Raw genomic sequence first — 27,281 nt, 5'->3', positions numbered from 1 at the left:
GGTCCAAACTATTCCATTCACCTTTAAAAAAACATTGTGTCGATGTTTCGCCGATTGGTAAATGTACATCGCGTGTGTAGTTCGAATGGCTTAGCTAGCCATGGCCTGTTGGTTGCCACCCCGCCCCTCTCCCTCCTCCATCCCTCTGTTCCACAACCCATCAAGCCCATATTCATCAACAACTCTTGCGGGTTCTCCGCATTAGCTTACCACCCTCATCACATTCGCCCTTCGCTTCCCCTCCATTCATCCCTCCTCTCCACTTCCTTATGAATGGGCGGTCGGGGACTCCTGTAGCCTCTCTGCACTGTCCGCATGTGCTTCCAAGCATAGTTGATGGAGATCGTTGATAATCCCCATCCTATTCCGTCTCCTCTATTTCTGTTACTGAGATGTGTGGTGTTTTAATGTTTGATTTTGTGTTGCAATGGTCAATTTGACATGTTTCAGGATTGTGGTGCCATTAGAAGTATGTTTTCTTAGTATTTTTTTTATTTTGTTGCAATACATCATATTTGGGACGTTCAGATTGTATCCTTTTCATGTTGCAATAATAATCAGGCTAGGGAGTCCTACGTCTAAGGGAGAACTTGCTTCTTTTCCCCCACTTTTGTTAATCTTCTGACAATATATCCAGACAGGTATTTCCGTTCTTTCAATGTAAATGGCGGGAGGCCTCGATTCAAAAAGAAATGTTGCAATGATAAATTATTATTGCAAACATCACGCTTTCATGTGTGCAGCAGACAGGAACAGCATGCAATATCAAATTTTCTTTTCATTTTCTTTGTTGGTTTTCTCTTCGGATTAGATGGTAGTGAGCTAATTTTTTAGCATATTTTTTTATGTTGCAAATTATATTTTGATGTGTTGTGGAAGTTTTTTTTTTAGCGTTGCGTACAATATTTTTAGATATTAAAAAAGATTTAGCACTCAATGAAAAAGTTCGAGTGTTGCAACACGATACTTATGTTGCAGGCTTAGCGGGAATTTTACAAGTGACATTGCCATCCGACACTAGGTCCAGACATGGAGAGGGAGAGAAGTATGTGCCCTAGTGCTAATGCCAACATAGAGCACCACATTAGCAGGATGCCCAAATACCAATTTGATTAGCTTGGGGTGTACATTAGGCTGGTTTTGATACTGGTTTTGATATTTTATTTAGAATCATTTTGTGGACCCAGCCAGTCCTGTAAAAGCGTGATTTTATTTGGGGCCTAATCAATTCCTAAGCCCATCCCCATAGAACCAGCAAAATTGGTCTCCAACATCATATTGCAATATGTCGGGGCTCAAGCTGACAGGCTCCAAGTTGGGTTGTCTAACTTTTTAAATGTGGGAAATAATTTCATATTTCGTTAGCTCCCATGGAAGAAGAACCTTTTTACTTTTTTTCAGGCTGCAAAACTGCTGTTAAGGCCCGTCCAATAAGCCGGACCAAAACTGCTCAGATTAGTTTTCGGAGGGTGGATTGTATGATTTTTGAATTTGAGCGTAGATTACATGGACAAAAACTGAATCATAATCTAGGTAATCCGCACGCACGAGGCCACTGCCAGCTACAGGACTACGGAGTTCCAATAGGTCCAATAGGACTCCTAGCATCAGTTCCTACACTTTGCGGTGAGGTGACTCAAGACACGTCCCTTCAATAAAACTCCTAGAGACAATTCCTCGACAGATTTTTCTTTCGTAGAGATCTCTCTGCTACTCTCAATAGTGGAATTAACTTTTGTTACGGCAATTCGGCGCTCACTTCTCTTCTTCTCTTGATGCATTCGAACATCATCGTCCTCACCACGTGCATCTCCTACCGTCCCGGCAGGCGGCACCTATATACTATCTACCAGTGCCGTAGTCGCCTGGCCTCCAGTCCTCCACGCCCACCGCAGCACAGCTAATTCGGCACTTCAGCCTACCAATCACCTCCGTAAGGACCATCATGCATCATGTATTTTAGTCCATGTACAATGGGAATACTTAGAGAAGATACTAGGCTTAGAAAAGTAGTTTTTTCTCTACTAGCTGCTTATAAAAAGGAGAAGATGCTTAAGTTTGTGTCTAGTGTTTAAGATGCTAAAATATAGTTAAAAAGCGTAATACAAACATCTATGAACATAGAAAAAGTCAAAATGACCTATATCGTGAATTGAATAGGCTCTGATATTATGTCGTCATGATGAATATGGTATTGGTGACGTGAAGCAAAGAGTTATGATCAAATACACATACTTATATCGTGAATTGATGTTGCGTCTTGAAGCAAGAAAAAACACAGAAAGATATTATTGCTTGAAGGAGAAAGGCATGTTCAACTGGAAAGCACATGGAAACACAAAGAAAGCATTAAAAAATTATTTGATGTTCTTCGACAGGCTCTTGCGTACAAAAATCGTCGTATAAAAGCTAGGTACTTCTATATGTGTAAGAATCGAAGAGTACACTAGGTATTTGTAACGAGTCCGCTGTACACTGAGCCATGGAAAGAAGCATTCAAGAAAATAAGATGGATTTTTCAGAAGAGGGAAGCCAACAACCTTACTAGCAACAAAACTACTCTTGGTACACATGTATCAAATTTGGCAAGATGTTTATGGTTGATCTATCTCTTTGTGATAGTTATAGCTTGTATTATAGTATTTTTATGATTAGGTGGAGCTACATAGGAATGCTACTTAGTTTATGAATTCTAGTTAGTGCTATTCAAATATGATGTCTACTTTTTGCATGGAAACTTTATTTGATTTGTTTTTCTTTAGGTATATCTATGTGTGCCCATATTTTTTTAAGTCACATTTGTGTTTTTTTCTTATCGTATACTTGTGTTTAAGTTTAACCTTGTTTTATTATAAATTATGCACAATCTAATATATGTTTGATTTTTTTTTTGAAAATTCAACGCGCGGTCTTCTTGTGCATTGCACCATATCTAGTTTAGAACTAGAATGTTTAGAGGTGCAGTTGATACTTTACGATATAAAGCCCGCCACCCTAGCCTACGGAAGGGACTGAATTTCTTTATCAACCTAGTCAACCCGGCACAACAAATGAACAAAGCTTCTTCATGCAATCAATCAAGGCTGTGTGCTCGATCGGAAACGAACCCGTGCGTAGAGAGCAACGAACCCAAGCAAATGTTCAGGGAACTGTACGCCCAATGTTCAGGAACACGCACCGGTAGGCTCCGGCGCTCCGCGAACACACCAGCCCTCCGTCCCGTACTCCCAAGTTACCATAACTGTTGAAATGCTTCGCCTTGGCCAGACGCGATGTCCAGTTATGGAAACAGCTTGCCGGTGCCACAGACGTAAATTAAAGCACAACGCGCTTGGGCGCGCACTGATCTCCGCCGACCAAGCATGAGGCCAGGCCATCCAGCACTAGCTCCTCGTACGTCGCCGTCGTCGCAAAACCACCGTCGTCGCACATGGCGTCCCAGAAGCTCGCCATCGCCAGCCTCCCGTCCCTCCTCGTGATCGGCATCCTCCTCCTGGCAAGCCTGGGCAAGAGCAAGACGCCACGAGCGGGATTCCCTCTCCGCCGCTCGACGGCACCCCGGCGCCGCCGCCCACGAACAACGACAGGCCCGCGTTCCGCGCCAGCAGCACCGTCTCGAGCCTTGACGCCACCCTCCCCCCCTCACCCGCGCCCGCGCCCACCGGCTCTCGCTTAATGTAGCTGCCCGGTTACTGCTATGAGGTTCAGGGCTTAGGTACTCTCTTACAGTTTTAGAATATTAATCGCGTGACTAACCTATGGGAGGTAGGGTCTTCACTCTTCAGTAACACATGCCGATCGACCTAATCACCGGCATGCCATGGACAAAACTTCTTGGCTTTTTTAAAAAGTGAAGAAGCTAGTGGCTTCCACTCGAAACCTCCAGCAGACCAGCACGGTTTCTAGAAACACGCGTGGTGACGCTGCAGGTACGCAGGACGCAGCGCACCACAGGACCCAGTGAACGCGTCTCTGCATGACTGCATCCTATCAGTACTCAGCGCTCGGAGACGAGAAGCGCCTGCTTTCCAGTTTCCTGCTGCTGCGTGCTTGCATCCGATCGATCGGAAGCTGCCATGCGTAGAGAGGATCAGACGAACCAGGAACGGACCCGGCCGAGTGAGGTTCGGCCGGAACTCCACGGAAAAGGTAAACCACGTGTACATACGACTACATGACTTATCTCGATCATTATTTGATTCACTACCTACCTCATGTACTTGTCACCTACCCATGAGTCATCTCACCATTGATTAAAAAATGAGTGGCTTTGATAACCCATACGGTCACAAGCACAAGTGAAAAATACATGTCCGGAACTTGACGCCCAATCGACACGTCCGCAGTCGACGAGGAAGGCTCCGTGAAAAATACATGTCCGAAACTCCACGTCCAATCGACACGTCCGCACTTGACACGGAACTAGGCCTGTTCAACGGCGGTTTATCATGAGTTTACGCGGTTTCTCAAATCAAACCACATGATTATGGGTTAGGCAGATTGATTTGCTGGTTTGTGCGGTTTAAAATTGATGACAACATACGTCATTGCTGGAAGCTGCGAGCGGCTCCCATGTCGACAGCGTTCGCGTCCATCCAAGCGTAACTGCGTGTCCTGCCCGGCACGCGCTAGCATTGTGGCACGACCAAAAAGAATAGGCGCGCCCTTGCTGCTCTTGGTGCTAGTCACCGCTGCGGCGCTCGGCTGTGCGTCCGCGGAGCTACCGCAGCAGGAGCGGTCGATGTCGGCACTGCAAGCGTTCCTCGCGGGCACGCCGCACGAGCGCACGCTGGGCTGGAACGCGTCCGTGCCGACCTGCGCCTGGACCGGCGTCCGGTGCGACTCGGCCAACGCCATGGTTGTGGAGCTCCACCTCCCGGGCGTTACCCTCATCGGCGGTGTGCCGCCGGGCACGCTTGGTGGGCTGCCGAGCCTCCAGGTCCTCTCGCTACGCGACAACCGCGTTCTGGGGACATCCCCGCGATTAGCTGCCGGTAACACATAGTGATTCATGTTTAGCTTGATTCAATGGGACTTGTGTAATCGTCAGCGGCCCGGCCGTCGCTGCAGCACGACACTGGTTGCCGATGAGCCTCCTGTTAGACGGGTTTATTGATCTAAACCACAGTTTAACCCAACTGAGATGGAACCTGAGCAGCCGGTTTCCACATACTGGTTTGGCGGGTTGCAAGTTGCCACCAACCCGGTGAACAGGGCTACGCGTAAGGCTCCGCGAACACCACCCACCCTCCGCCCCGTTACTCCCGTGGTTGTTTACCACAATTGTGAAAGATGCGTCGCCTTGGCTAGACGCCATGTCCCCCGCATTCCTGTTACGGGAAAAAGGCTGGCTGGTGCCGCGGACGTGAAGCGCAAAGCGCACGTGCCCACACCGATCGACGCCTGAGCCTGACCAAGCAGCAGCAGCAACGTCCAGCTGGTATTTGCTTCCACACTCCAGTCCAGCTTCCACTCCACAGCGTGCTAGCTAACTAGCTAAGCTACTCGTACGTCGCCGTTGCGAAAACCCCATTCCGGCCGCGCGCATTCAGCCACCGCGACGTCGCTCGCTCGACGGCCAACATGGCGTCCCGGAAGGCCGCCGTCGCCAGCCTCCCCGCGCTCCTCCTGATCGGCGCCCTCCTCCTCCTCGTGATGGCAGGCCCGGGCGCCGTCTCCGAAGAGGACGCACCGAGCCGCCAGTCCCCCCCTGCTTCCCTCGACCGCGCCCCGGAGCCGTCGCCCAAGAACAGCAGGGCCGTCCGCGCCGGCAGCCCCGTCGTCTCGACGAGCCTCAACGGCGCCCTCCCCTCCTCGCCCGCGACTGCGTCAGCGCCCAAGGGCTCCGCTGCCGTTCCACCACAGGCGCCCGCGCCGCAGCCACTTCCGTGCCGTGAGTCCTCTTGTCTCCCTTCTTCGTTTTGCTGCAACCATGCAGACTACTGATTCGTGCACCTGCTGCTGGCTCATAACCACACGCGCAACTATGTCTACAGCGGAGGATCATGGGAAAAAACTCTGTTTGTTCATCCTGATCATCCTCGTCCTATGCTGTGTGTTCAATCAACGATAGAAGGACAGGTGCGCTCATCATCCACTGACCACTGTTCTTCCATCTACTTGCTTACCACCAGTGTAGTAATCGATCATGACGACATTTTCTTGCGTGACGATCAGGGAGGAGCTGGGGAATGAGCTGACGAGGGGCAGGATTGAAGGATGAGGTTCATGAGGAGTTCATCTTTGCTAGAAACTTGATCGTTTAAGCTGGATTTGTACTGCTATTTTAGTTGCTCCCACTTATGTAGCTGGCTTGGTTACTGGCCTACTGCTTTGGGGTGCATTGCAAAAGTACCCTGCTCTTTGCCTGCTCTGGCCGTTCATACGCTATTCCAGGGTTGATGGTAACGAGCACATCACAAATCTTCTGTGACACTACTAAAACATGCAATTCAATGGTGGTTAGTAATGCAACATTATTGCATTAATTATTCCAATGAGAATTATCGAATAATGGAATCGATACACTGAATTATATCAGTACACTTGTTCTCCTCACACAATAACTTAGCATTTCCAGCGGAAACATGGAACTTGGCTTCCACTAAACAAAATGAAATGACACGATACGCTATACACAATGGGTTCTCATTGACTTTGCCTCCGAAGGAGGCTACAAGCTGTCTACTCTTGCACAGCAGTCAGGAGCGAAGCAAAACATGCTGATGCAAAACATTTGACGCCATCGGCGTCTGCACCACCACTAGCCAGGTCACATCCTCCTCGTCTGCTTATTGGCTGCTTGCTTTCCACCTTCCTTCTGGTTCGTTCTTAAGCTCCTACTGTGGCCATGGTAAGGCGGTTCATCTTGTCTACCTACACATACAGAGTAACAGAGAGCAGCAACAAAAGTTGTTGATTTTTCCCATATCTACTCATTCGAATATGTTCTCTCCCGATTTGGGATGCAGTGCCAAGCAAGCCTCATGACACTGTCCGGCCGAAGCATATTGAAGCAATATAAAGATTCTTGGCCCATTTCTCCTGCAAAAAACCCATAGTGCATTGTGACATTAGACGGGGTGTTTTGATTCCCTGCTTCAGGGTGCCAAATATTACTACAACGTGAAATATAGCAAATATACATGCCAAGTTGACACAAATTGCAGCAACTCTTAAGATTCAGAGTCCAAATAAATCAACCTGACTTTGACAGGGTAGTCAAGAATAAAAGTATACGATCATACCTTCACATGGTTGCTTGGAAAAGCAGATGTTCTAAGGGTTTCTTGTGTCTCGTCCATCAACTTTCTTTTGGGTATACTCAATATAAAAGCAGCTTGATCACCAGTGGCTGCTGTAGAAGTTATTCTATATCCGTTCTCCCATCGTCGGTGGATACCTTCACTAGGATAAAGAAAATCCAATTCTACTACCTGCATTATGTAACACAGAAACAATGGACAATCAAGTTCATTTCAAACAACAGATGTACAATACACACATCATGTTTACAAACAGGAATATATATCCTGTTGAGTTAATTTGTTCATTTAAAAACCAGATATTTTCAGAGCCAAATGGTTCTATATGCACCAGTGCCATAGCTGGCTAGACAAAAATAATTTATCACACAATATGCATTTTACTTGTGCATTGAACAAAGATACCAATTTGTTACCTGTTCAGAATATCCAGAGTTCCTTGACATAACTACACCCCAGCGGCTCCCTGCAGTTGTCATTGATGTAACATGAAAACCTTCTTTCCATTTCTTATTGATCCACTTGTAGGGGAATGATTCACTAACTTTGTAAGATTGTTGAGTGTATGGAGTTCCTAAAAAAAATAGAAAGGTTCAGAGTAATTTAACTCATGTGGCAATTCTCAACTGAAATGCATAGACATTCAATGCGAATAAGGTAAAGTGAAAGGCCACAGAACAGGCAAATATCTGAATGTGAAACTCTAGAGAATCACAGAAAACAATCAATACAAGCCAAAACTGTGTTAGTTGTGCATGCATTTAACTGTACGAAAAGGCATGTCTTCATTAAGTCTTTCTGGTTTAGGCCCTGATTTACAAGTACGACATATGAAACATCCATGTGATTTGCTTTCTTTTATGTATTCTCAACATTATCTTGTAATATATCTTGAAACTAGAAAGCAAACAAGAATGTGAAAACCAGGCCGTCCAATTAGAACTGCTTGATTTGCATGCGCAGCATCCATAAGTCAGCATAGAGCATTTTAACTCCGTGCATGTTTGGCCAGTGACAACAGTAGACACAACGGAAAGATTTTCCATATACATGCAATAGAAGAGCCCAGCATCAATTAGGACATACCTTTTGACATGACTACCAAGGAACTCCCATTCGTTGCACCAGCTATGGCACTGATGTAGTAGTTATTTTCCCATTGCTCCATAATCCAATCCTAAAATGCAAAAAGAAAAGGGCAACTTGGAACTTAATATGTAGCCTTGCTTAGAAAGCACTATGCTTGAGAATTGAGATCATACCTTATGAAGGAATATGGGTGAAAGTTCATAGACTTGGGATGTGAAACCAGTTCCTGCGTCCATAATAAGGGCCCAAAGATTCGCTGAAGATGCTACTGAACTAATGAACAATCCATCTTCATTACCCTTCTCTATGTGTTGATGAAGTCTGGCATCTGCTACATTGTAATGGTATCTGAAAGGAAAGAAAGCGTTTTAGAGCACAAAGCCATATAACTACCCTAGGTGATACATTTAAATTATTGATTAATATTTAATAGTAGAAGTATACATGCTCAGCTGTATTGTTCTTAACATTCAAAATGGCAAAGCAATAGCAAAATTTACATACTTTGCTGGTAAAAAAAAAAAATCTGAAGTCTGGATGCAGTGCAACCATGCAAATATAGCATCTATTGCTCCTTGACAAAGACCAGAAAAATGTCTCAAAAAGTTTAGTGAGAATTAAGACTATAAGCACCCCAAGGAGTTGAGTAACTCCTTCCGCATTCAAACAGATTACCATGGAGAAGCAAAAAAAGCTGTACTTGCAAGGACAAAGGTCCACGCAGAAATGTATATAAAAATCCATCTAATCCTTGAACCATAAAAATGCCATCCTATTGCCACCAGCGTTTTATGTCCACACCATACCGCTTCATATAGGGGGTAAGGACTGAGGACCACCACACAAAGTGTCTAACTTCAAATTTGAGCAAATTATGACAAGATCCATAATGCACAGACCCAACAAACATATTATTCACTTACCTCTGCTTCATGGGCCTTCTAGCGTTATAAACTGAAATCCACTGATTTGCTGGGCTTCCAAGTCTAACTTTCTTCTTCGGTTGCTCATCTTCTTCTAAATTTACAAGCAACCTTCCACGTTTTTGTCCAGCCTATGTATGAAAATAATCAAATGTAAAAGTAAGCCAGATATCCAATTACTGCAAAAATGCATAAAAAAAACTATCGTATAACAAAATAAGAAGTTCCTTTCCATATCGTTAAAAACAAACCTTCAATGCACCATCTATTCTAATAGGCCTCAAATGCTGGGGCTCAATTAATTCATCAAAAAGGGAAATAAGCTTTGAGTAATTTGGTTCTTCATCAAATCTCATGTTTGTCACGGTCTCCAGGAAGAGTTTGAATGGAGGTGGGCAAAAACAGCACAATAGATCTGGAGAGGTAGCCATTTTCTTCTTGCAAACAAGAAAACTCTTGTTCTCGCCCTGCAACATAAATCAGTTTTCAAACTGTTATATACGAATTCAGACATAAAAAACTAGACAAAAAAAAGATTTATGAACCCATAGGCAAAAGAAAGAGAAAATGGCTTCAAGCATATAAATATTACAAATTAGTTTCACTTACTGAATATGAAAATCAACATAATACATACTAGTCAATAACCAAAAGAATATTTTTATGGCTATTTCAATAATTCCATCCAAAGAAAGATAGCAAACCTGATAGCCTTGCCATGGCAATCTTCCTCTGAGAAGAAATATTAATGTATATGCTAAAGATTCCAGATCATCCCTTCTGCTACCAGTACGGCCTAAATGGGCATGGACACTAGCATATCTTATTGTACCTCTGTTGAGAAAGGGGCGAAGTAAGGTCAGTGTACTGAAAGGAAATGAAAAGCACATTATATGGTAAAAAAACAAACCTGAAAATATCTGGCTTCTGATCATATTCAACATGTTGCCCAGATGGCCCTCCTTCCTTCCATCTAGATGCTGACAGTGCAAATGGTAGGAATGAATAGTTGTTAACTTGAGTTTTACATAAACATTGGTACATATCAAGTTTAAAACGCATGTGAAACATAGCTCACAGAATGTGAACGCAGATTAGTGTGCCAAATTGGTTAAATCATCTTAACATTTGCAAACAATATCTATCACAGGAAAAGTGCCATGACATACCTAACCCAAGATCAATCAGAAAAAGTTTTTTCTCATCAGGTGATCCAGGTTGGCCAAGGAGAAAATTCTCAGGTTTGACATCTCCATGAACAAACCTGACAGAAAATTACCAACAAGTAAATAAACAAATTCGGAGATCTAGTAGTTCAAATAAAAGTCAGCAAATACACTAGTTACCCTTTTGCATGAAGTTTCTCAAGTATAGAAATTGCCTCTACAGCAATGCAAGCAACCATATTGGCTGTCATCCTGAATCAAATATTGGTGATCAGTCAGCTGCTTAGAAAAATAAGAGCGAAACAAAGCAGATAGGACATAGTTATCTTACGTTTGCCCAAATGAGTTCCAGACATCCCAAAGGCTAGGTCCTAGAATATCCATCACCTGGAACAATTGTATTGTTTAGTTCTTTAACTTATGTTATATAAACTCAGATTCAACTACGTATACATAAGAACTAACCAGAACATAGTAATCCCCTTGCCGGCCTTTGTAATGAACCCATGGTACACCATAACAACCGTTCAGAGCACTTGAACCACATGCACAACAAAAACATTAAAATTAGAGGGTAACTAATAAAATTTATCCTTAAAAGTAGCAAATACTTGAAAGGAGCCATCAATGTTAACTTAGCCATCCAATATTTTGTGTCTCAGGACAAAATGTAAATCAAGAGCTACTGAACCAAACAGAAAAATAAAACAAGGATTTGTGTCATGTTTCAAGGAATATTTTTGTATAACTTGTTTGATCTGTAAATTCTTCTGTAAGACAAATAGATGCATTCAACTTAATATAATGTAATTACCTATAAACTTGCCACTCATATGGAGGGCCATAATTGCAACCCTTACTGTTGCGGTGCTCAAATTTCAAAGCAACCTGCAAAGCCATGTATTAGTATTACTTCCATATAAGAGGATATATAAAAAAATTAAGGTGGAAGAGGGGGGAGGGAGTGCTAGATATAAACCTCATAAGCATCAGGTCCAGTACGTTCCGTTCCCCCAGAAATCCTTCTGCCAACATAAACTTGACCAAAACCACCTTTGCCCAACTTCCTCTCTACCTTGTATTGCGGAGAATGGCCTACTTGGACCTGCAAAAGATATTTATCACTACTGGGCGACGAAATTTTCAAACTCAGTTAGACACTTGCTGTTCTTAGTTTGATATCACTGGCCAGAGCTGCCAGTTCTTACCAGTTACTAACATATATAATTAAAACATAATCTCACGAACCTGGAGTACATGGTCACTTTAGCGATCCAGGCATTCATTTGTAAAATTCTTATGTTTGAATTTACATCAAGTTGGGTGAAAAAATGCATGCAAGAATTTTAGGTACAGGTGGTTATTTGCAACAGAGATAGAGTAAGGAAGAAGATACTGCATTGTTTCTCACTTGATTATGATGATGTAAAATAGTTAATATACGTAGGTTTTCAAAGATGCATAATGAATAGCTTGGAAAATAGGCACAGCTGAACTACATTCATTTATAAAATTCTGCATAATCCATGTGCCGCACGATGCCTTGCCGCAATCTACATTTTATCACTATTATCCCATTTTCTAAGATAACTTCACTGCCAAAAATTAAATTCAATGGCAAGAAATAATACCAATATGGAAAGCATGCAAGTGAAGATACACACACAAAATAGGACAGGCAAAAGTGCATATGAAGAGCATACCTTCTCTGGGACAGGGGATGTCCCTTCATCTTCAGCTCCGGCAATCTTTTCAGCACTCCCACCATCCATCTTCAAAGCCTTATCAGCAAATTTTTCAATGGGCTGTGCCCCACCTGCAGCACGACCACCAACTGCAGCTCCAGGAAGAACCTCGCAAGGCTGGTCAGGGTCCAAGTCAATCACTGGAACACCTCGCCCTCTTCCTCCCCTTCCCCGCGCTGTTCCTCTCCCTCCACCCCTGCCACCCCTTCCTCTACCACGCCTTCCTGCCACCGTAGGTGCCACCGCAACCAAGTTGTCAGCAGGGTCCTGAGCAACGAGATCCTCAACCTTCTTTGCCCTCAACCGAGATTGCCGGACTCCACTACGCAACTCTGGCATCCTTTCTCCCCATGCACTTCCAATCGCCTACGAATCTGTCAATCAAAAACCACAGCAGCACCAGTAAACAGTCAATATACTGGTACTACATTCTATTACCAACTCATCAAACATAATATATCACCGGGAACATGAGAGAACACATCCTGGATAAACAAGTACTGATCAAGCTAGCATAAACAAGCCTTCATTTATTTGCGATTAACGTCTAGGACTCACACACAAGCTCCTGAACCTTATCCCATTTGCAGACAAACAATCAACGCAAGCCATGACATGAGATTTCCCAACAGTCGCTCCACATCACCCCTCCCCTCCCCAAATCCTATCCCGATCTCCTCGAAACCAATTCCTCCCTCGAAATCCGATCAAAACACGCGCGATTAACGCACGCCGGCACCTGACCCACCTCATCGAAACCCGCCCGGACGCCCCCACAAAAACGCTACCGGAACCAACAGCAAACGCGGGGACAGGCGCCGCCACCAAAATTTCCGCCACGAAACGGGGAGATCGGCGGGCGCCGGAGCGATCGCCGCGCGATCAGACGCCACGGCCGCTAAGATCGGTCCGCGCCGCGCCGATCGCCCGCGCCCGCCTCTGCCTCCTCCGCCGCCGCCGCCGCCGCCGACACGGCAAACCAATCCGTGACGCGGCGCCAGGCGATCGGCCCCGGAGGAGGAACGGATGAAGGGGTAGGGTCTGGAGCTTACCTCGGGGAAGAGACCGTGCGGCGGCGGTGGCGGCGAGGTGGGGATGCGGGGAGGGATGGGTCGGGGGTGGGGGGAGGTTGGTGTTTGGTCTCTCCCGCAGACACACACACACAACGCAACACCTGCGCTGTGGCTGGCTGTCTGGAAGGGAGAGGAGGAGGGCTGGCTGGCTTTTTGAAGGCTTCGCGTAATCGCGTTTTTTAATTTCCCCGTCCTCCGTTTGGGAAGGCAGGGAGTGCGCATGCATGCGAGCTCGGCTGGATCCAAGGGCCAGGATTCGCCGGGGCCGCGCTCGAGGCGCCATGGATAACGTGCAATGCTCGGTGGGACCCACCGTCCAGGTCCGTCAGCACTCTGCCGTGCCCGTAGTAAGATTTTTTTAAGCTGGAGGAATTGGCGTCTGTCTCACCGTCGAGCTACCGCCGTGTGAGGTGTGTGAATTTCTACTTTTGCCCATGCTTTTTTTTTTCCTTTTTTTTGATTCTGCCTTGAACAACTCGATTGTATTTGGAGAAATTACATGCTCTGTATTTTAGCTCTAAACATCAGCAGTATTACTTTCTGCCTCTACATTTTGGGATATGGAGTCCTAATTGGTATGCTACTTGTGTGCTTAGGACTTTTGGACACTCTGACTTGTGTGAGTCAAAGTAGTCTCTCTGGAGCTGGAGGGCTAAAATGGTCAGTCAGAGTGTGAGGTATCCGTCACGCGCTTGTCTGTCTTTCTTTTCTAGGCACATCACATACGCTTATCCTTTTTCGGACTGATTGCTAGTAGCTTCCATCATGCAGCATGTGGAGTTTCTGTGCAGCACAGCGATGATATGGTTTTATCTAGTTCAGTGGTATTTTATGCGTGCCCTTGCAACCGTAGCACGGGAAAAAGTTAAATAAAAAGGGTAGGGTGTGCAGGTATAAACGTGATTGGGAAAAGACACATCGAATACTGTTAAGATGATTTAGCAAAAAGAATATTGTTAAGATCAACGTTACTGAAAACTAAAAAAGATTCAAACTGCATGAAAGAAAAAAAAATGAAAAGGTAAGTGAAAACGCATCAGGACGACTAGCATTGACTTGATGACTTGGAGAGGATGGGCCGCTAACTCTGTTTATCTGCAAATACCGGCCCAATTTATGGTTGTAACTTGGGGGACCTAGCCAGCGGCCCATAAGAATTCCAGACTGCGGGGCTCAAATGGGCGCGAATTGTGAAGCCCAACGACTGCTCAGGGCCGCGCCATCAATCAAGCCCAACGACGGTGAGAGACCCTTGTCGGCCTGCTTGGTAGATCGGACTCGGAAGGTTTCAGATTTGTGTCAGCGCTCTGACTGCAGAATTCTGTTTTGACGCCCGAGCAAATGGACTGTCTAGTACGTAATCCAAGGCCCCCGTTTGGTTGCGTAGGAGCTACTAAAATTCCTATCACATCGAATATTTAGATATTAATTAAAAGTATTAAATATAGACTAATTATAAAACTAATTGCACAGATGGAGAAAAATTTACGAGACGAATCTATTAAATCTAATTAGTCCATGATTTGACTATGTGGTGCTACAGTAAACATGTGCTAATGATGGATTGACTAGGCTTAATAGATTCATCTTGGAAATTAGCCTCCAGTGTAGTTAGTTTTATAATTAGCTCATATTTAGTACTCATAATTAGCCTCCGAATATTCGATGTGACATGAATTTTAATCCGGATTAAAGATCCAAACACCCCTGCTGCTAGGCGGTCAGCATTCCGGAGCGATTGAGCGCTGGGCGTAAACTTTGCTCCGGACGACCCTGAATATGTTCATCTTGCATGCTAGTACTCTACATACCACTCTTAACCTGGTTTCTCTGACAAAATTTCGAAAAATTCAGCGCAAACCTGACGCTAAAATGCACGGCATTTTGATCTTTACTGTACCTAGTCTCTTCCACCAGCTTTTTTTTTCCATCATAAGATTTTCAAACCTTTTGTTAGTTACAGCGTCAATTTGCAGAAACAACTTTTCACCGGCTGTCTTCCACGACTTTTCACCGCGAACGATTCGAGGCGAAGCAGCATTCATCGTGCGCGGCGGGCCGCCGGATCGGCCGCATCTGCATTCCGGCAATGATTGACACGTTCCGCCGCTGCGACAATGCGCATCCATCGCACGGCACAGCAGGCCGGCTCGATACCTCAGGATTGTGTTTAGTTGCATGCACATGATGCATATATAGATGATTTTAGATGATGGGATTTAACCAATCTGCATGTATCATATGGTTCACTCTTGCAAGTACAATAATAAATAATAATAAATAAGTGAGATGGCTTCATTCTTAATAAGTTGGTTCAACTCACTCAACCAAATAAAAAAGGATCATTATTATTTTAAATTATTTTATATATAAACTAAATGATACACCAACAAAACATACCCGAATTTATTTGAACTTTTCCGTTCGCCTATTATACCATTTCTTCCGTTCTCCGCCGGCTCGTACGTGCTTGGAGGCACGTCGACCGGTGGAGTTACGTACGTCTCTCCAGATGCCCTGCGCGTAGTGCGGCAACAGAAAACAATCAAGATATCCAGTCGTTCCGTCGTGACAGATTTTAAATAATCGACCCCCATCATTGCGTCAGGGCTTATGTTTTGTTGCTCCTCCATGATCCCAACCAAACCCAGCTGCCAACCTGGAGCGTTGACACTTGCAAACTACTAGTGAGCACCCGTTCCCCCGCGCATCATCATCAAGCACAACCACCCAGGGCCGGGCCACGCAAGAATCCCAAGCTCTCTCCGTCTCCGCGCCCGCGATGGCCCATTCTTCTTGGCTCTTGACGTGCTCGCCGTGGTCGACCTTCGCGGCGCTGGCCGCCCTCATGACCAGCGCTCTGGTGCTCAGCTACGCGTCGAGCTCCTTCCTCAACCAGCGAGCGGCGTACGACTACGACGACCCCTACGGCCCGGACGCCGAGCCGTCGGCGGCGGCGGCGGCGGCGGGGGCGTTGGTGCCGAGGAAGGGGCCCGGGTACCCGCCGGTGTTCGCGTACTACATCACGGGCGGGCGCGGGGACTGCCTCCGGGTGACGCGGCTGCTCAAGGCCGTCTACCACCCGCGGAACCGGTACCTGCTGCACCTGGACGCCGGCGCCGGCGCTTACGAGCGCGCGAGGCTGGCAAGCTACGCCCGGTCGGAGCAGTCGTTCCTCGAGTACGGGAACGTGCACGTCGTCGGCAAAGGGGACGCACTCGACGGCAGGGGCCCGTCCGCCGTCGCGGCGGTGCTCCGCGGCGCGGCCGTCCTGCTCAGGGTCGGCGCCGACTGGGACTGGCTCGTCACGCTGGGCGCCGCGGACTACCCGCTCGTGACGCAGGACGGTGAGGTTTAGTTTCAGGCCATCACGTCGTGTGCCTGCTGGTCCCGTTTTTGGTTTCTTATATCGTGTCGTGCCGCTGACAGCTGGTAGCCCTCTGCAGACCTGCTCTACGCCTTCTCCTCCGTGCCGAGGGACCTCAACTTCATCGATCACAGGGCCGATTCTGAAACCCACCACGTGGTTGTTCTCGACCAGAATCTCCTGCAGAGCACCAACGCCGAGATCTCCTTCTCTTCGGGACACCGGGAGAAGCCCGACGCGTTCGAGCTCTTCCGAGGTAACGGGGACACTGTCTCTGTATTCCAGAGCAAATCCGCAGCATTTCTGACGCTCGATCGCCATGGTCATCAACACTTTGTACCTCCGGGTGCCAACTGACGGTGCATTCGATCGCATCATCAGGTTCTCCCTGGCCGATACTGAGCCGGGCGTTCGTGGAGCACTGCGTGGCGGCGCCGGACAACCTTCCCCGGACGCTGCTCATGTACTTCAGCAACACGCTGGACGCCGCGGAGTTCTACTTCCAGACGGTCATGGCCAACTCGCAGCGCTTCAGGAACAGCACCGTCAACCACAGCGTCCGGCTCGACGTGCCGCCACCGCCGCCGCCGCAGCAGCAGCCGGGCGCGGACCAGCAGCAGTCGCGGTACGACGCGCTGGTGGGCAGCGGGGCGGCCTTCGCCGGGCGGTTCGGCGACGACGAGGCGCTGCTGCAGAGGATAGACGAGGAGGTGCTGCGGCGCCCGCTGGACGGCGTCACGCCGGGCGCGTGGTGCGCTGGGGGTAGCGGTGAGGAGGGAGTGGCCGAGTCCGAGTGCTCGCTCGGGGGAGACATTGACGCGGTCAGGCAGGGCGCGGCGGGTCGGAGGCTGGCGAGCTTGATCAACAGCCTCGTTGGAACCGGCGCGTGAGAAGGTCAGAAGGATGTAAGAGCTAGACGCGCCCGCAGCCAGTGCAGGAGAAATCGTACCGACGCCGTGGTCGTACATTTTGGTTGTGCAAGCTCCAAGCTGGCTAGCTGCGTCAGATCAATTCAGTTATTCCTTTTCTTTCTACAACGATTCAGTTATTCTTTTTGCACGGTTCAACATTTCTGTTGAATTGCTGTAATATACAGGCCAGAAGAGAAGAGGCTTACTTTTGTACTAACAGCTTTCTCCTGTTACCAAAATTATTAGTGAACCTAAGGCCAGATCAAGTAGTTAGGCCAATGAGGCAAGGTCTCCGCTGCTGTTGCCAAAACAACCAGGCAGTATGCGCTGCACGTATTTATTCTCTTACTTCATTATCAATTAAAAAATGAACAGCACAGTGCACAGACCACAAAACTTTTGTAGAGTGTTCCCAAAACGTGAGTGCATAAACTTGGCCTCTTGATGCCAAATTTTCACGAAAAGGTGTAACATAAACGAGTGCACAGAGAGTTTAGAATCCCATACACTTCAACAAACAGGCCATTCATCAGGATCTGATAGACTGGGTAGATATAGTGAGAAATGGCTATTTCCTTGTTATACATGGGAAACTAATTTAGTATGAAAAAGAATAACCACAGGAATATCCAAAGAATGAAAACCCAACAGTGGGTGATTTCCTCAAAGAAAAACATCTTGCCTGATGGCGCCCTAAATGGCACTATGACGGCTTATCAAGGGAAGGATTAAGGGTTGACTACAAGGAATCCTCCAGGGATCCACGAAGGGCACATCCTTCAAAATTGGGTTTATAACAGATTCATCTTCCTTGTCCATAACTATTTTCCAGCACTGGTACAGGAGGTCCATATATTCTAAAACATCGATCACTAAATGAGCCCACTAGCCGTGAAACTACTTCCTTGAAGAACATTGATGCAACCTGAGACAAGATTCAGATTGTAAGAGAAACAGCAGCCATATGACAAGTTAATAGATGTTGAATATAATTAGAAGCTCATTTTACCTGACGATACAATGGTGATTGAAACTTAAAATCAACTAAGAAGTAGAGATCACAGGTCCCAGGAACAGGACCAGGCTTAAATTCCCAAACGTTTATCAAATGATCAAAAAGTCCGCTTTCAGATGCTGTCGTCTGCACGCAGGTGATGCCAGTCAGAAGTGTAAAACAACACAATGCAATTTTCTCAAGCATAGGCAAAATGGTGGACACAAGATAGATATAACACAAGAAGAAACTACCATATCAGTTTCTTTCAAAAAGGAAAAAAGCCACTATGATATTGAACACAACACAGAACCACAAGATGGAAAATAAATGCACTCAGAAGTCAGAAGATGCTAAAGGTAAAATCAATTCATAATTCTAGAGACCTAGAACAATATTTTGTGTGGCACAATCAGACACACATCAATCATCTAAAGTTGATACCATAGAACATCTTAGTTGCATAGAATAAGTTAGTTCCATCATAAAAATTGCAGTTTACTTACAAGCCAAGCTATTCAACAGAAAGCACAACTATAGATAGACGATTGATAATCTGATACACATCTGAAGGCACTTGTTTTCTAATAGTTTTGTAGATGTAGCTTTTAAATTCATAGCCAAAGCCAAACAATTTTTTTGTCTCCGTGATTTTACAAACCATGAACGCTTAATCTAGAAGACACCCACAAATTAATCTCTGTAAATTTTAACCTACTGTACCTAAGAAATGAACAGATTGACATTCCTAGCAACAATTGCCTAATGCCAAATGGGCACCTATTGCTAAATCAGCTAAGGTAACATTTTTTAGATCTGACCATCACTTGGCTAAACAAGAGCATAGATCTTTTCCAGTGGCAGGAAATAATTAATTATCAAGTAACGGTATGGCCAATTAAGTATAATTATTGATTATTGGAAATTTTAATGGAAATTTTAATTCCCACAAAGGATATTCAGGGTATAAGGCTAGCCAACAATTATATCCATTCACTTGCAACGCTGTCAAATAGTAAGCACAAAATATGCCCCAAATTTAGCTAAGAGTTCTTTGAATTGAAAGACAAATGCTCTTTAAATGGAAGAAATGGACATAATCAATGCAAAAAAGTATCTGTACTACATCTTTTACAGAAACATATAAGTGACTTTAGAATCAGTTTCATACGCAATTATGCCAGCCAAACAAGAAACCTGGCTAGAAGTACAAGTATCAGTTAAGCAAGAAAGAAGTCATCTATGAAAGGTAACGCCTATAATAAATACTTCATTCGAAGACATATCCATTTGTGGCTGAACGCTACAAACAAACAACCAAATCCTGCTAGTAATATCGTGGATAGCAAAATTATGCTAGTGGCTTTACAAAAGCACGGCAAGCAATTAGCTAACAGACAGGTCAATTGTCCTGTCCTGTGTATGATGAACCTTGAAATAGGCTGTTTCAACAGTTAGTTACGGTCCTTATACCAGATGATATTGTCTTCGTACCACTAAGTTATAAGCTACGCACGTGACGGCAATCCTCACCTTGATAAACTTGGGCTTCTCCATCTCCACATGAGACACATAGCTTTCGACAAGGAACTTGAATCCAATCTCGAGTTCAGCATCAAATGAGCCGTCATCGTTCCGCCTAATAATCCTGGACCGCTGGCACCACGGCACAAAGTCCTCGTAGAGGTCCACCGCCGCGACAACCGCAAACATCTGCTCCGGCGAGTACCTAAGTTCACCAAAGCAATCACGACAACACCACAATCACCAATGTTTTCCATGTTACAAATCAATTTCCAGAACAACTAGCTCGGTTGACCACATACCCCATCACGCGCCTCTCCTCGTAGACCTTGGAGAGCACGTTCCCCTCCTCCCCGTCGCCGCACCCGAGGAAGCACCTTGTCTGCGTGCGCGACCATCGCCCCGCGCCCATCGCGCCGGCCCGCGGATCGGCCCACCGGCCGCCGCGCCCGAGCACGCGCCCGCCGCCGCCGAGCGCGGAAAGCGTGCTCGCGCACCTGGCATTGGCGAGCGCCTCCCCCGTGCCGGCGGTGGACTCGACCTCCCCGCCGCACCTCCGCAGGAGGGACGACGCCAGGCCCCTCCTCCGCAGCACCGACCTCGCGCACGGCAACATATCGGAGGCGCTCCCCCGAGCGTGATCCGGCCCGCGCGCGGGAAAGGGGGAACCCTAGATTCGGGGAGCCGCGGCGAGGGGCGTCGCCGGAGAACGCGCCCTGGAGGGAGGGCCGGAGGAGAGTGAGGAAGGATTGATTGGAGAGGCGTGGGGAAACGGAGAGCTTTGGTTGCGGGAGGAGGCCGGATTTGGGGGCTGGGGGTGGACGGGCGGTATGGGACGGAACGCGCGAGGACAGCGGGCGCGCGAGCCGCGAGGCGAGGGGGATGCGCGTGGTGGCCTGGTGGGCCGGTGGGTTTGGTGGGGTGCCTACGATATAGCGCGGAGCCGGCCGGAGGAAGGAGGACCTGACGAGTCGCCGCTGGCTCGCCGGCCGTTCAGGCTGTGCCGTTGCGCTACGCGGCTACGCCTATACGCGTGGTGTTATCACGGGATTGGCTACGCGCGGCACGAGGATGCGACACGTCTGATTGCCGAATTTGACCTTTTACTCGCGCTTGAATTGTTTTTCTGGAAGCTGTTTGATGGCAGCTTCCTTCTAGGTGTATGCTGAGATTATTATTTTTTTTTGATCACGTGTATGCTGAGATTGTTGTTTTAACTCCAAAGTTTGAGATGCTGGGTGCGGATGCCGCGCACCATACGTGTATGCTGAGATTGGGGGCACAGGTCGGGAGAAAATAAAAAGGAGCCGCCGGGAACACATAGGAGCTCGAGTATCCAATTTCTATACGGTAGATAGAATCATAGAACAATGGGCACGGCATCAAACTTTACGGGAAAAATGCACAAGAAACGGTATAAGATAGCGGCTTTTGCGAGATAGGTAATGTTTTTTTCCCTACCTTGTGCAACACAAAGGTTCTTGTTTACTCGCTTTCTATGAAAATAGGGAAAACCTTTATCAAGAAAACACACACAAAGATTCTTGCATTCCAATTAGTTTGGTTATTTTGTCTAGTGAGCAAGCTTCCTCAGACAGACTTTTGCAACATGTACTGCTTTTACCCACACCAACATTACGCGTATCCTCAAATAAAATAATAAAGCAACAACTATTGTGTCCTACTAACCAGCGGTACATGCAAGTAGCTGCTAGCACTTACGGCTGTTCTTTGATTGGAGCACACTTATGCCATGTTTAGTTTCCCAAAATCCCAACTTTAGCACTATGCAAAAAGAAGATTCCCATCACATCAAACTTGCGGTACATGCATGGAGTACTGAATGTAGACGAAATCAAAAACTAATTGCACAGTTTTGTTGTACTTTGCGAGACGAATCTTTTGAGCCTAATTAGTCAATATTTGGACAATAATTCACAAATACAAACAAAACGCTACAGTATTGCTATAGTAATTTTGGTTGACCAAAGTTGGGCAACTAAACAAGACATTACATCGATGCCTGTGCTTTCCTTGCCCAGGCTGGAAAGCAAAATTGGCTCGCCTAGCTCAGCAAGCTTTTTCTTGCTCAGACAAGCAAGCTTGTCCAACAAAGCAACTTTCTAGAGCAGATATCAAATGCATATCCTTGCCCAGCAATTCTTAGCTTATCAGCCACCAAACAATATTTTTCTCTGACAACAAATTCGTTGTTTCAGCTTTTCAGCCGGCTTATAAATCCAGCCGAACAGGCCCATATCAGGCTAGGCGCTAGGCTGGGCAAAGGATCCAAATGTGAGTCTCACAAGCCAAACTTATGTACTCAATCATTTCCTTTTACGATGGACTAATGTAATCAACATTAATGTACATTTCTTGTCTCAAACGTTCAGAAGAGCATTACGGAAAATACAAGACTTAAGGACAGTTTGAATAGATCAAAAATATGAAATTTCAGCTGGGAGGAGGGTATTCGGGAAACCATCTTGAATATATGCACCAAAAGGACAAATTGGAAAGAAATTATACAGAGGGCATACTAGAAAAAACAAGGGCAGAATGAACTGTGGGCCTAAAAGCCAGTTGGACCAGCCCGCATACTCCAGCATTACTACTACCTGATGCATGACTACTACAGCCCAAAGCCCATTGTTTACTCACCGCCTCTTTCGTCTCCTCCCTTCCTCTCGACAAAGCATCCCCACCGACCTGCAAGCCGTGCTCCCGCCCCCATCACTCGAACTCACCCAACCGGGCAAAAGCTAATCCTCGTGAGGAAACCGATCATCGGGACACCACCGACCCCGCGGCGATGTCGGAGGAGGCGAAGTACCTGGAGACGGCGCGGGCCGACCGCTTCATGTGGCTCATGAAGTGCCCCACTGTCGTCTCCCGCGCCTGGCAGGAGGCCGCCGCCGCCGCCGCGGCGCTCGGCCCCGACGCCGGCGGTGCCGACCCTAACCCTGACGTCGCTAAGGTCATCCTCTCCCTCGATCCCCTCCGCGACGACGATACGCCTAGCCAGGCAAGTGCCTCCTGCTAGCTCCCCTCATCACATTGCCTCGCTGTGTGCTGTTGTTCCGTGCAATGCGTTTCGATCGATTCGTTCTCGATCTCTACGTCAGCGTAGACCGAACTATGGGAACGAATGGGATTGGTGGATCTAACACGCTGCCAAGTTATTGCAATAGTATTCGTGGAGGTGCAGTGGACTGATGTTGAAGTAGGTTCTGAGGGCTAGATGATAAGAGTTATCAGTCCCCAGAGATGATTTTTTAATTGAACATGTTGTTTTCTTTGATTTTTAATCGATCGGACAGCTTTTATTTCTGTCTCGTAACAATTGGAACTCTATAGGAGTGTCTTTGGATAGTTGGATATGTGTCATCATATTCATGTAGAAGTCGATGAGCAATTTCTGTGCCTACAGTCAGGCGGGACAGAAAGAAAGTTGGGAGTCATGCAGTTCGTGTTTAGTGTAGAGACTAGAGAGATAGAAGAAATGTCTACCCTGTGGTTCAGGAATGTGCCCCAGTTATTCCAGTCACTTTAAGATAGCTTTGCTCAATGAAAATTGTTTTAGACCATTCTTTTTGTATGCTATATCTAGCACTTATGGTACTTATGCTTCTTACGTTGTGTTAATGACACAATAGATCAAGATGGAGATGACTCAAGCAAGCAGTGGCAATACACCGAAGAGTTACTCTCTGAATATTCAGTGATTTTGTGCCAATGTGCATTTTTTCTGAGTCTAACCAAGGTTGGAGCCAGGCATATTTAATTAACTTTCATTGTCATGTTTCCATGTATCTATTTATCTCTACTTGCGCAAATTTTCATAAAGACAACGTTGCAAACGCTAATTGTTGCAAGTTGTTTTCTAGGCTCTAGCAAACTGATGCTTGGTTACTGAACCTTCAAACTATTTTAACATTGAACAGCATCTTTACGACCTTGATGCTCTGTAGAATGATACAAGTATATATATGTCTTACTAGTTTAAAACATTTTGTATTATAAAGTAAAGCTTAAACATATGCTTTAGAAACCTTTTATTGTGGAAAATAGTGCTTGTTTTTGGAGGGGGTATAGCATTAACTAATTGGGTTCAATAATTAGAAGCATGCTAGGCAATTTCACCAAATGGCTTCCACTATTAGGAAAGCTTGTCAGTTCTGATTGATTGTAGAATGGTTTGCAGTCCATTTGAATGCCAAATAAGTTGCCTGGGTTTTTGTGATATCTATCGCATTCTGAGACTAGTCAAATCTACTTACAAAGAAACAAGGACATGGTTGCAGAGGATGCATCTATTAATATGTGTGGGCTATGCTGCCATGTTGACCAATCGGGTCATACAGTTTTGGGTGCATTCCTCGGTGGATCCATCTGTATATTTGTGTATGTGACTATGTCTAAACTTAATTCTAGTAAGCGCCCAATTGACGGATGATTCCCAATATGAGTAACTTAATTTGTGTTCTTTTTCCTTGAATACACTCAATTTGTGTCTCATTGTGTACTCCTGACTTTGCACACGAAATTTCATACTACCTAGAAGCCATTTCACTTAACAGAGGAAATTATGTCCTGTACACCCCATCAGATAGGTCTTTGTGTAAAGCTAACATACTAAGCTTTGGTTGTTGCATGACCATGCTATAGGTAAGGTAACCCATATGTCTCGATGAGGTCTCTTAATTATATTATATAGGCTTTAGCTTGATCATGTATGTAAATGACAACATGTTAAAGAAAGTGACCAGTGTTTCGTAATACTGTTTTACACTTATATTTTTCCTCCAAAACTACATCTTACTTGCACCATATTTATCTTCTGCCTTTAAAATTTCTTTGTGTAATACCTCACATGATATGCGCTGTGCTCTATTGATACTCCCAGAACTATGTTTTAGTGTTCATATTTGTCAATATTTTAATTACAAGCTATGTACTTAGTTTGTTTCCTGTACCACACAATTTAACCTCTAATTTCTTTACATGGAAACTTGCTTGCGAAGGGAAAGTTGAAAACAAATTTGACATGAAACTGCACAGGGGAAATCTTATGGACTATGGAAGGTTATGCCGTGAGAGGACCAATATGTCCATGGTCAAAATAAGAAGAACGGAGGTAACCTTTAGTAATGATTCTTTTTACCTGTTAGCGTTCTGTTTCTGAAGTGTTTCTATTAGTTTGACCCTTTTCTCTGTGACATGTTGTAGTTAATTCTAGATGACAATGGAAAAGGCATGAGACCTATGACTGGCAACCAGCTGGTACATCCTGGCCAAAAGGTGTTATTTGTAACGTATCTAAGGTTACTCCTCTACTGTTCACTGCTACGTTAGCTGGGACCTGGGTTGCATTGGCTGTTTAAATATTGGGATGCTGTTTTCTGAAATCGGGTTTCTGTTTTGTTCCTTTGCGTACAAACTCTGTGGAAAACGTTTCCAGAGTTTGGAAAGTGTTTGTGCAAAATTCTTTGAGTAAAATTTTATTTCCAAACATTTCATCAGGTTGCCCTATATGACCATGCAAATGATAAAGAGACTAATGTAGTATTTGTGTTTGTCAGGACAAGAAGAAGCCACCGGTAACAAAACCAATTAACATGAAAAGAACACGAATGGATCGTGGGCAACTGGAAAACAAACTATTCAACCTTTTCGAGAGGTAGCCAGATTGGTCACTAAAGCAGCTAATGCAAAAAACTAACCAGCCTGAGATATTTTTTTCTCTTCTTTTCCAGATTCTGGTCAAGATATGAAATAGGGTTTCCCATCACAGTGTACTGCATTTCTGATATCAAAGTCATGCTTTTACCAATTGCCTGTGCTTGATTTCTCCGCAGCAATTCCTGAAGGAGATACTGAACACGCTCTATGTCTACAACAAGTGAGGGCTAATCAAGGGATGCATGATGGCACGAGCTCAAGCCTGAATACAAGAAGAGTACAGGAGACAGCCCCACTAATTGAAGCTTGTGCATCATTTACAACTTAGAACCTCTTTCCTGATGTGTTGAATATGACTTACCGATTCTGTCATGGGAGCTCTCAGCTGTTTGTTGTTGCGTATAAGTAGATCTGCTTTGTCTCATTGGTCGTCACTTACACTAGTTGGTACTTGTGGGCCGATAATCTTTCATACCACTGGCAGTTGTACGTGTCAATGAACCGGAGTGTGGCAAACTTGTAGTATTTCACATTTTCAATATATGGGAACAAGGATCGAGATCCGCAATTATATACATATAGGCCTATTCTTTTTTGCAAGTCTCTTAACATATGACGATCTTCGTGATTAGGGAAATAAGCTCATTGTTCCAAACTTTGAGTTTGACATTTATAAGTGTTTATTGATTGAATTCATGTCTAATAAAACTATAAACATATCGAAATAAAATTACATAAAATGTTTTAGATTTATTCATGTTTTCAAAACAACGTACTCACGATTTAAAATAATTACAAGTTACAAGGAAGAAAGGTAAGAGAAGGTTTTGATAATGGGATCTCGGGTAACCGTCCCAAATTATAGGTCGTTTTGACTTGTCTAGATCATATATATTATTATGCATCTAGACATAAGTTATATCTAGGTGCATAACAAAATTTATTAATCTATAAAAAGCCAAAACGATCTATAATTTGGAACGGAGGGAGTAATAACATGGCTTTCGATAAAGTTCCATTTTAAATCTTTCTCACGGTTGGTTATGCAAAACAAGAAGGATTAACACAATTAAGAGGAACCAATTGGTCTCATTCAACTTATTGTGTGTCGCTAAACCACGAAAAGTATGCAAAGAGATCCGTGAAGAAGTGCTACTAAAAGTTTATTGGATTTCAAAAACAACAAAAAGAAGTTTTCAAAGAAAAAAGTTAATGAGATACTCGGTAGAAATGAGCTAAGCCATTGAAGCAAGTCAAAACTTGTATGGTTGTAGCTGTCTAGATCATACTCCCTCCTCTTACATTACTATTCATTTTGATTTTTTTAATAAATAGATTTTGTTATGCATGTAGTTAATAAAAAGATTTTGCTATGCATGTAGATATATATTTGGATATGTGCAAAAGCAATGTATGTCGGAAAGCTAAAACGGAGGGAGTAGATGGGTAGCAACCGGCGACCGGACGAGACGGCATCTAACGGTGTGTTGCTGGTCCGTATAAGGCGGACATAAGGCGATCTGCTTCCCTTCGCTGACTAAC

The 27,281-nt window shown here is 45.2% G+C and overlaps 3 protein-coding genes and 2 long non-coding RNA genes across 5 annotated transcripts; 3 read left to right on the top strand and 2 right to left on the bottom strand.

Moving 5' to 3' along the window:
* Positions 1-5,968: 5,968 nt before the first annotated feature.
* Positions 5,969-6,491, top strand: LOC111257381. The gene is made up of 2 exons (XR_002677783.1): positions 5,969-6,081; positions 6,178-6,491. It is a non-coding gene; the product is annotated as an uncharacterized LOC111257381 (long non-coding RNA).
* Positions 6,457-13,393, bottom strand: LOC101772174 (casein kinase 1-like protein HD16). Its single transcript, XM_004970071.3, has 17 exons — positions 13,241-13,393; positions 12,147-12,562; positions 11,423-11,548; positions 11,258-11,331; positions 10,909-10,978; positions 10,775-10,830; positions 10,624-10,695; positions 10,447-10,541; positions 10,188-10,257; positions 9,982-10,111; positions 9,529-9,744; positions 9,278-9,408; positions 8,528-8,702; positions 8,352-8,442; positions 7,682-7,839; positions 7,248-7,436; positions 6,457-7,044 (listed from the first exon to the last, which is right to left on the bottom strand). Exons 2-17 carry the CDS (start codon positions 12,525-12,527, stop codon positions 6,985-6,987), a joined length of 2,094 nt encoding a protein of 697 aa, XP_004970128.1. The 5' UTR covers positions 12,528-12,562; positions 13,241-13,393; the 3' UTR covers positions 6,457-6,984.
* Positions 13,394-15,997: 2,604 nt separating this feature from the next.
* Positions 15,998-17,783, top strand: LOC101771375 (beta-glucuronosyltransferase GlcAT14A). Its single transcript, XM_004970070.2, has 3 exons — positions 15,998-16,608; positions 16,708-16,884; positions 17,010-17,783. Exons 1-3 carry the CDS (start codon positions 16,044-16,046, stop codon positions 17,516-17,518), a joined length of 1,251 nt encoding a protein of 416 aa, XP_004970127.1. The 5' UTR covers positions 15,998-16,043; the 3' UTR covers positions 17,519-17,783.
* Positions 17,784-18,020: 237 nt separating this feature from the next.
* On the bottom strand, positions 18,021-21,035 carry LOC101770979 (coenzyme Q-binding protein COQ10 homolog, mitochondrial). The gene is made up of 4 exons (XM_004970069.4): positions 20,360-21,035; positions 20,067-20,262; positions 18,549-18,680; positions 18,021-18,464 (listed from the first exon to the last, which is right to left on the bottom strand). Exons 1-4 carry the CDS (start codon positions 20,671-20,673, stop codon positions 18,342-18,344), a joined length of 765 nt encoding a protein of 254 aa, XP_004970126.1. The 5' UTR covers positions 20,674-21,035; the 3' UTR covers positions 18,021-18,341.
* Positions 21,036-22,799: 1,764 nt separating this feature from the next.
* Positions 22,800-26,314, top strand: LOC101780318. The gene is made up of 4 exons (XR_002677934.1): positions 22,800-25,194; positions 25,287-25,381; positions 25,640-25,737; positions 25,916-26,314. It is a non-coding gene; the product is annotated as an uncharacterized LOC101780318 (long non-coding RNA).
* The last annotated feature ends 967 nt before the right edge of the window (positions 26,315-27,281 follow it).

This window comes from Setaria italica, chromosome V (genome assembly GCF_000263155.2).
Source record: "Setaria italica strain Yugu1 chromosome V, Setaria_italica_v2.0, whole genome shotgun sequence".
NCBI classification, from domain to species: domain Eukaryota; kingdom Viridiplantae; phylum Streptophyta; class Magnoliopsida; order Poales; family Poaceae; genus Setaria; species Setaria italica.
The sequence above is the reverse complement of the archived record's forward strand: the minus strand, read 5'-3'. Positions and strand labels throughout refer to the sequence as shown.

Bases quoted from the DNA above. Each gene is read 5' to 3' on its own strand.
- LOC101772174 (XM_004970071.3), bottom strand. From the start codon at position 12,527: ATGCCAGAGTTGCGTAGTGGAGTCCGGCAATCTCGGTTGAGGGCAAAG. The intron at 11,332-11,422 runs GTTTATATCTAG...ATGGCTTTGCAG, and splicing joins CTGGACCTGATGCTTATGAG to GTTGCTTTGAAATTTGAGCA. The intron at 10,112-10,187 runs GTTTGTTTTTTT...CTTTCTCAACAG, and splicing joins CAGAAGCCAGATATTTTCAG to AGGTACAATAAGATATGCTA.
- LOC101771375 (XM_004970070.2), top strand. From the start codon at position 16,044: ATGGCCCATTCTTCTTGGCTCTTGACGTGCTCGCCGTGGTCGACCTTC. The intron at 16,609-16,707 runs GTGAGGTTTAGT...AGCCCTCTGCAG, and splicing joins CCCGCTCGTGACGCAGGACG to ACCTGCTCTACGCCTTCTCC. The intron at 16,885-17,009 runs GTAACGGGGACA...TCGCATCATCAG, and splicing joins CGCGTTCGAGCTCTTCCGAG to GTTCTCCCTGGCCGATACTG.
- LOC101770979 (XM_004970069.4), bottom strand. From the start codon at position 20,673: ATGTTGCCGTGCGCGAGGTCGGTGCTGCGGAGGAGGGGCCTGGCGTCG. The intron at 20,263-20,359 runs GTATGTGGTCAA...TGGTGAACTTAG, and splicing joins GAGGAGAGGCGCGTGATGGG to GTACTCGCCGGAGCAGATGT. The intron at 18,681-20,066 runs GTGAGGATTGCC...ACCTGCGTGCAG, and splicing joins AGAAGCCCAAGTTTATCAAG to ACGACAGCATCTGAAAGCGG.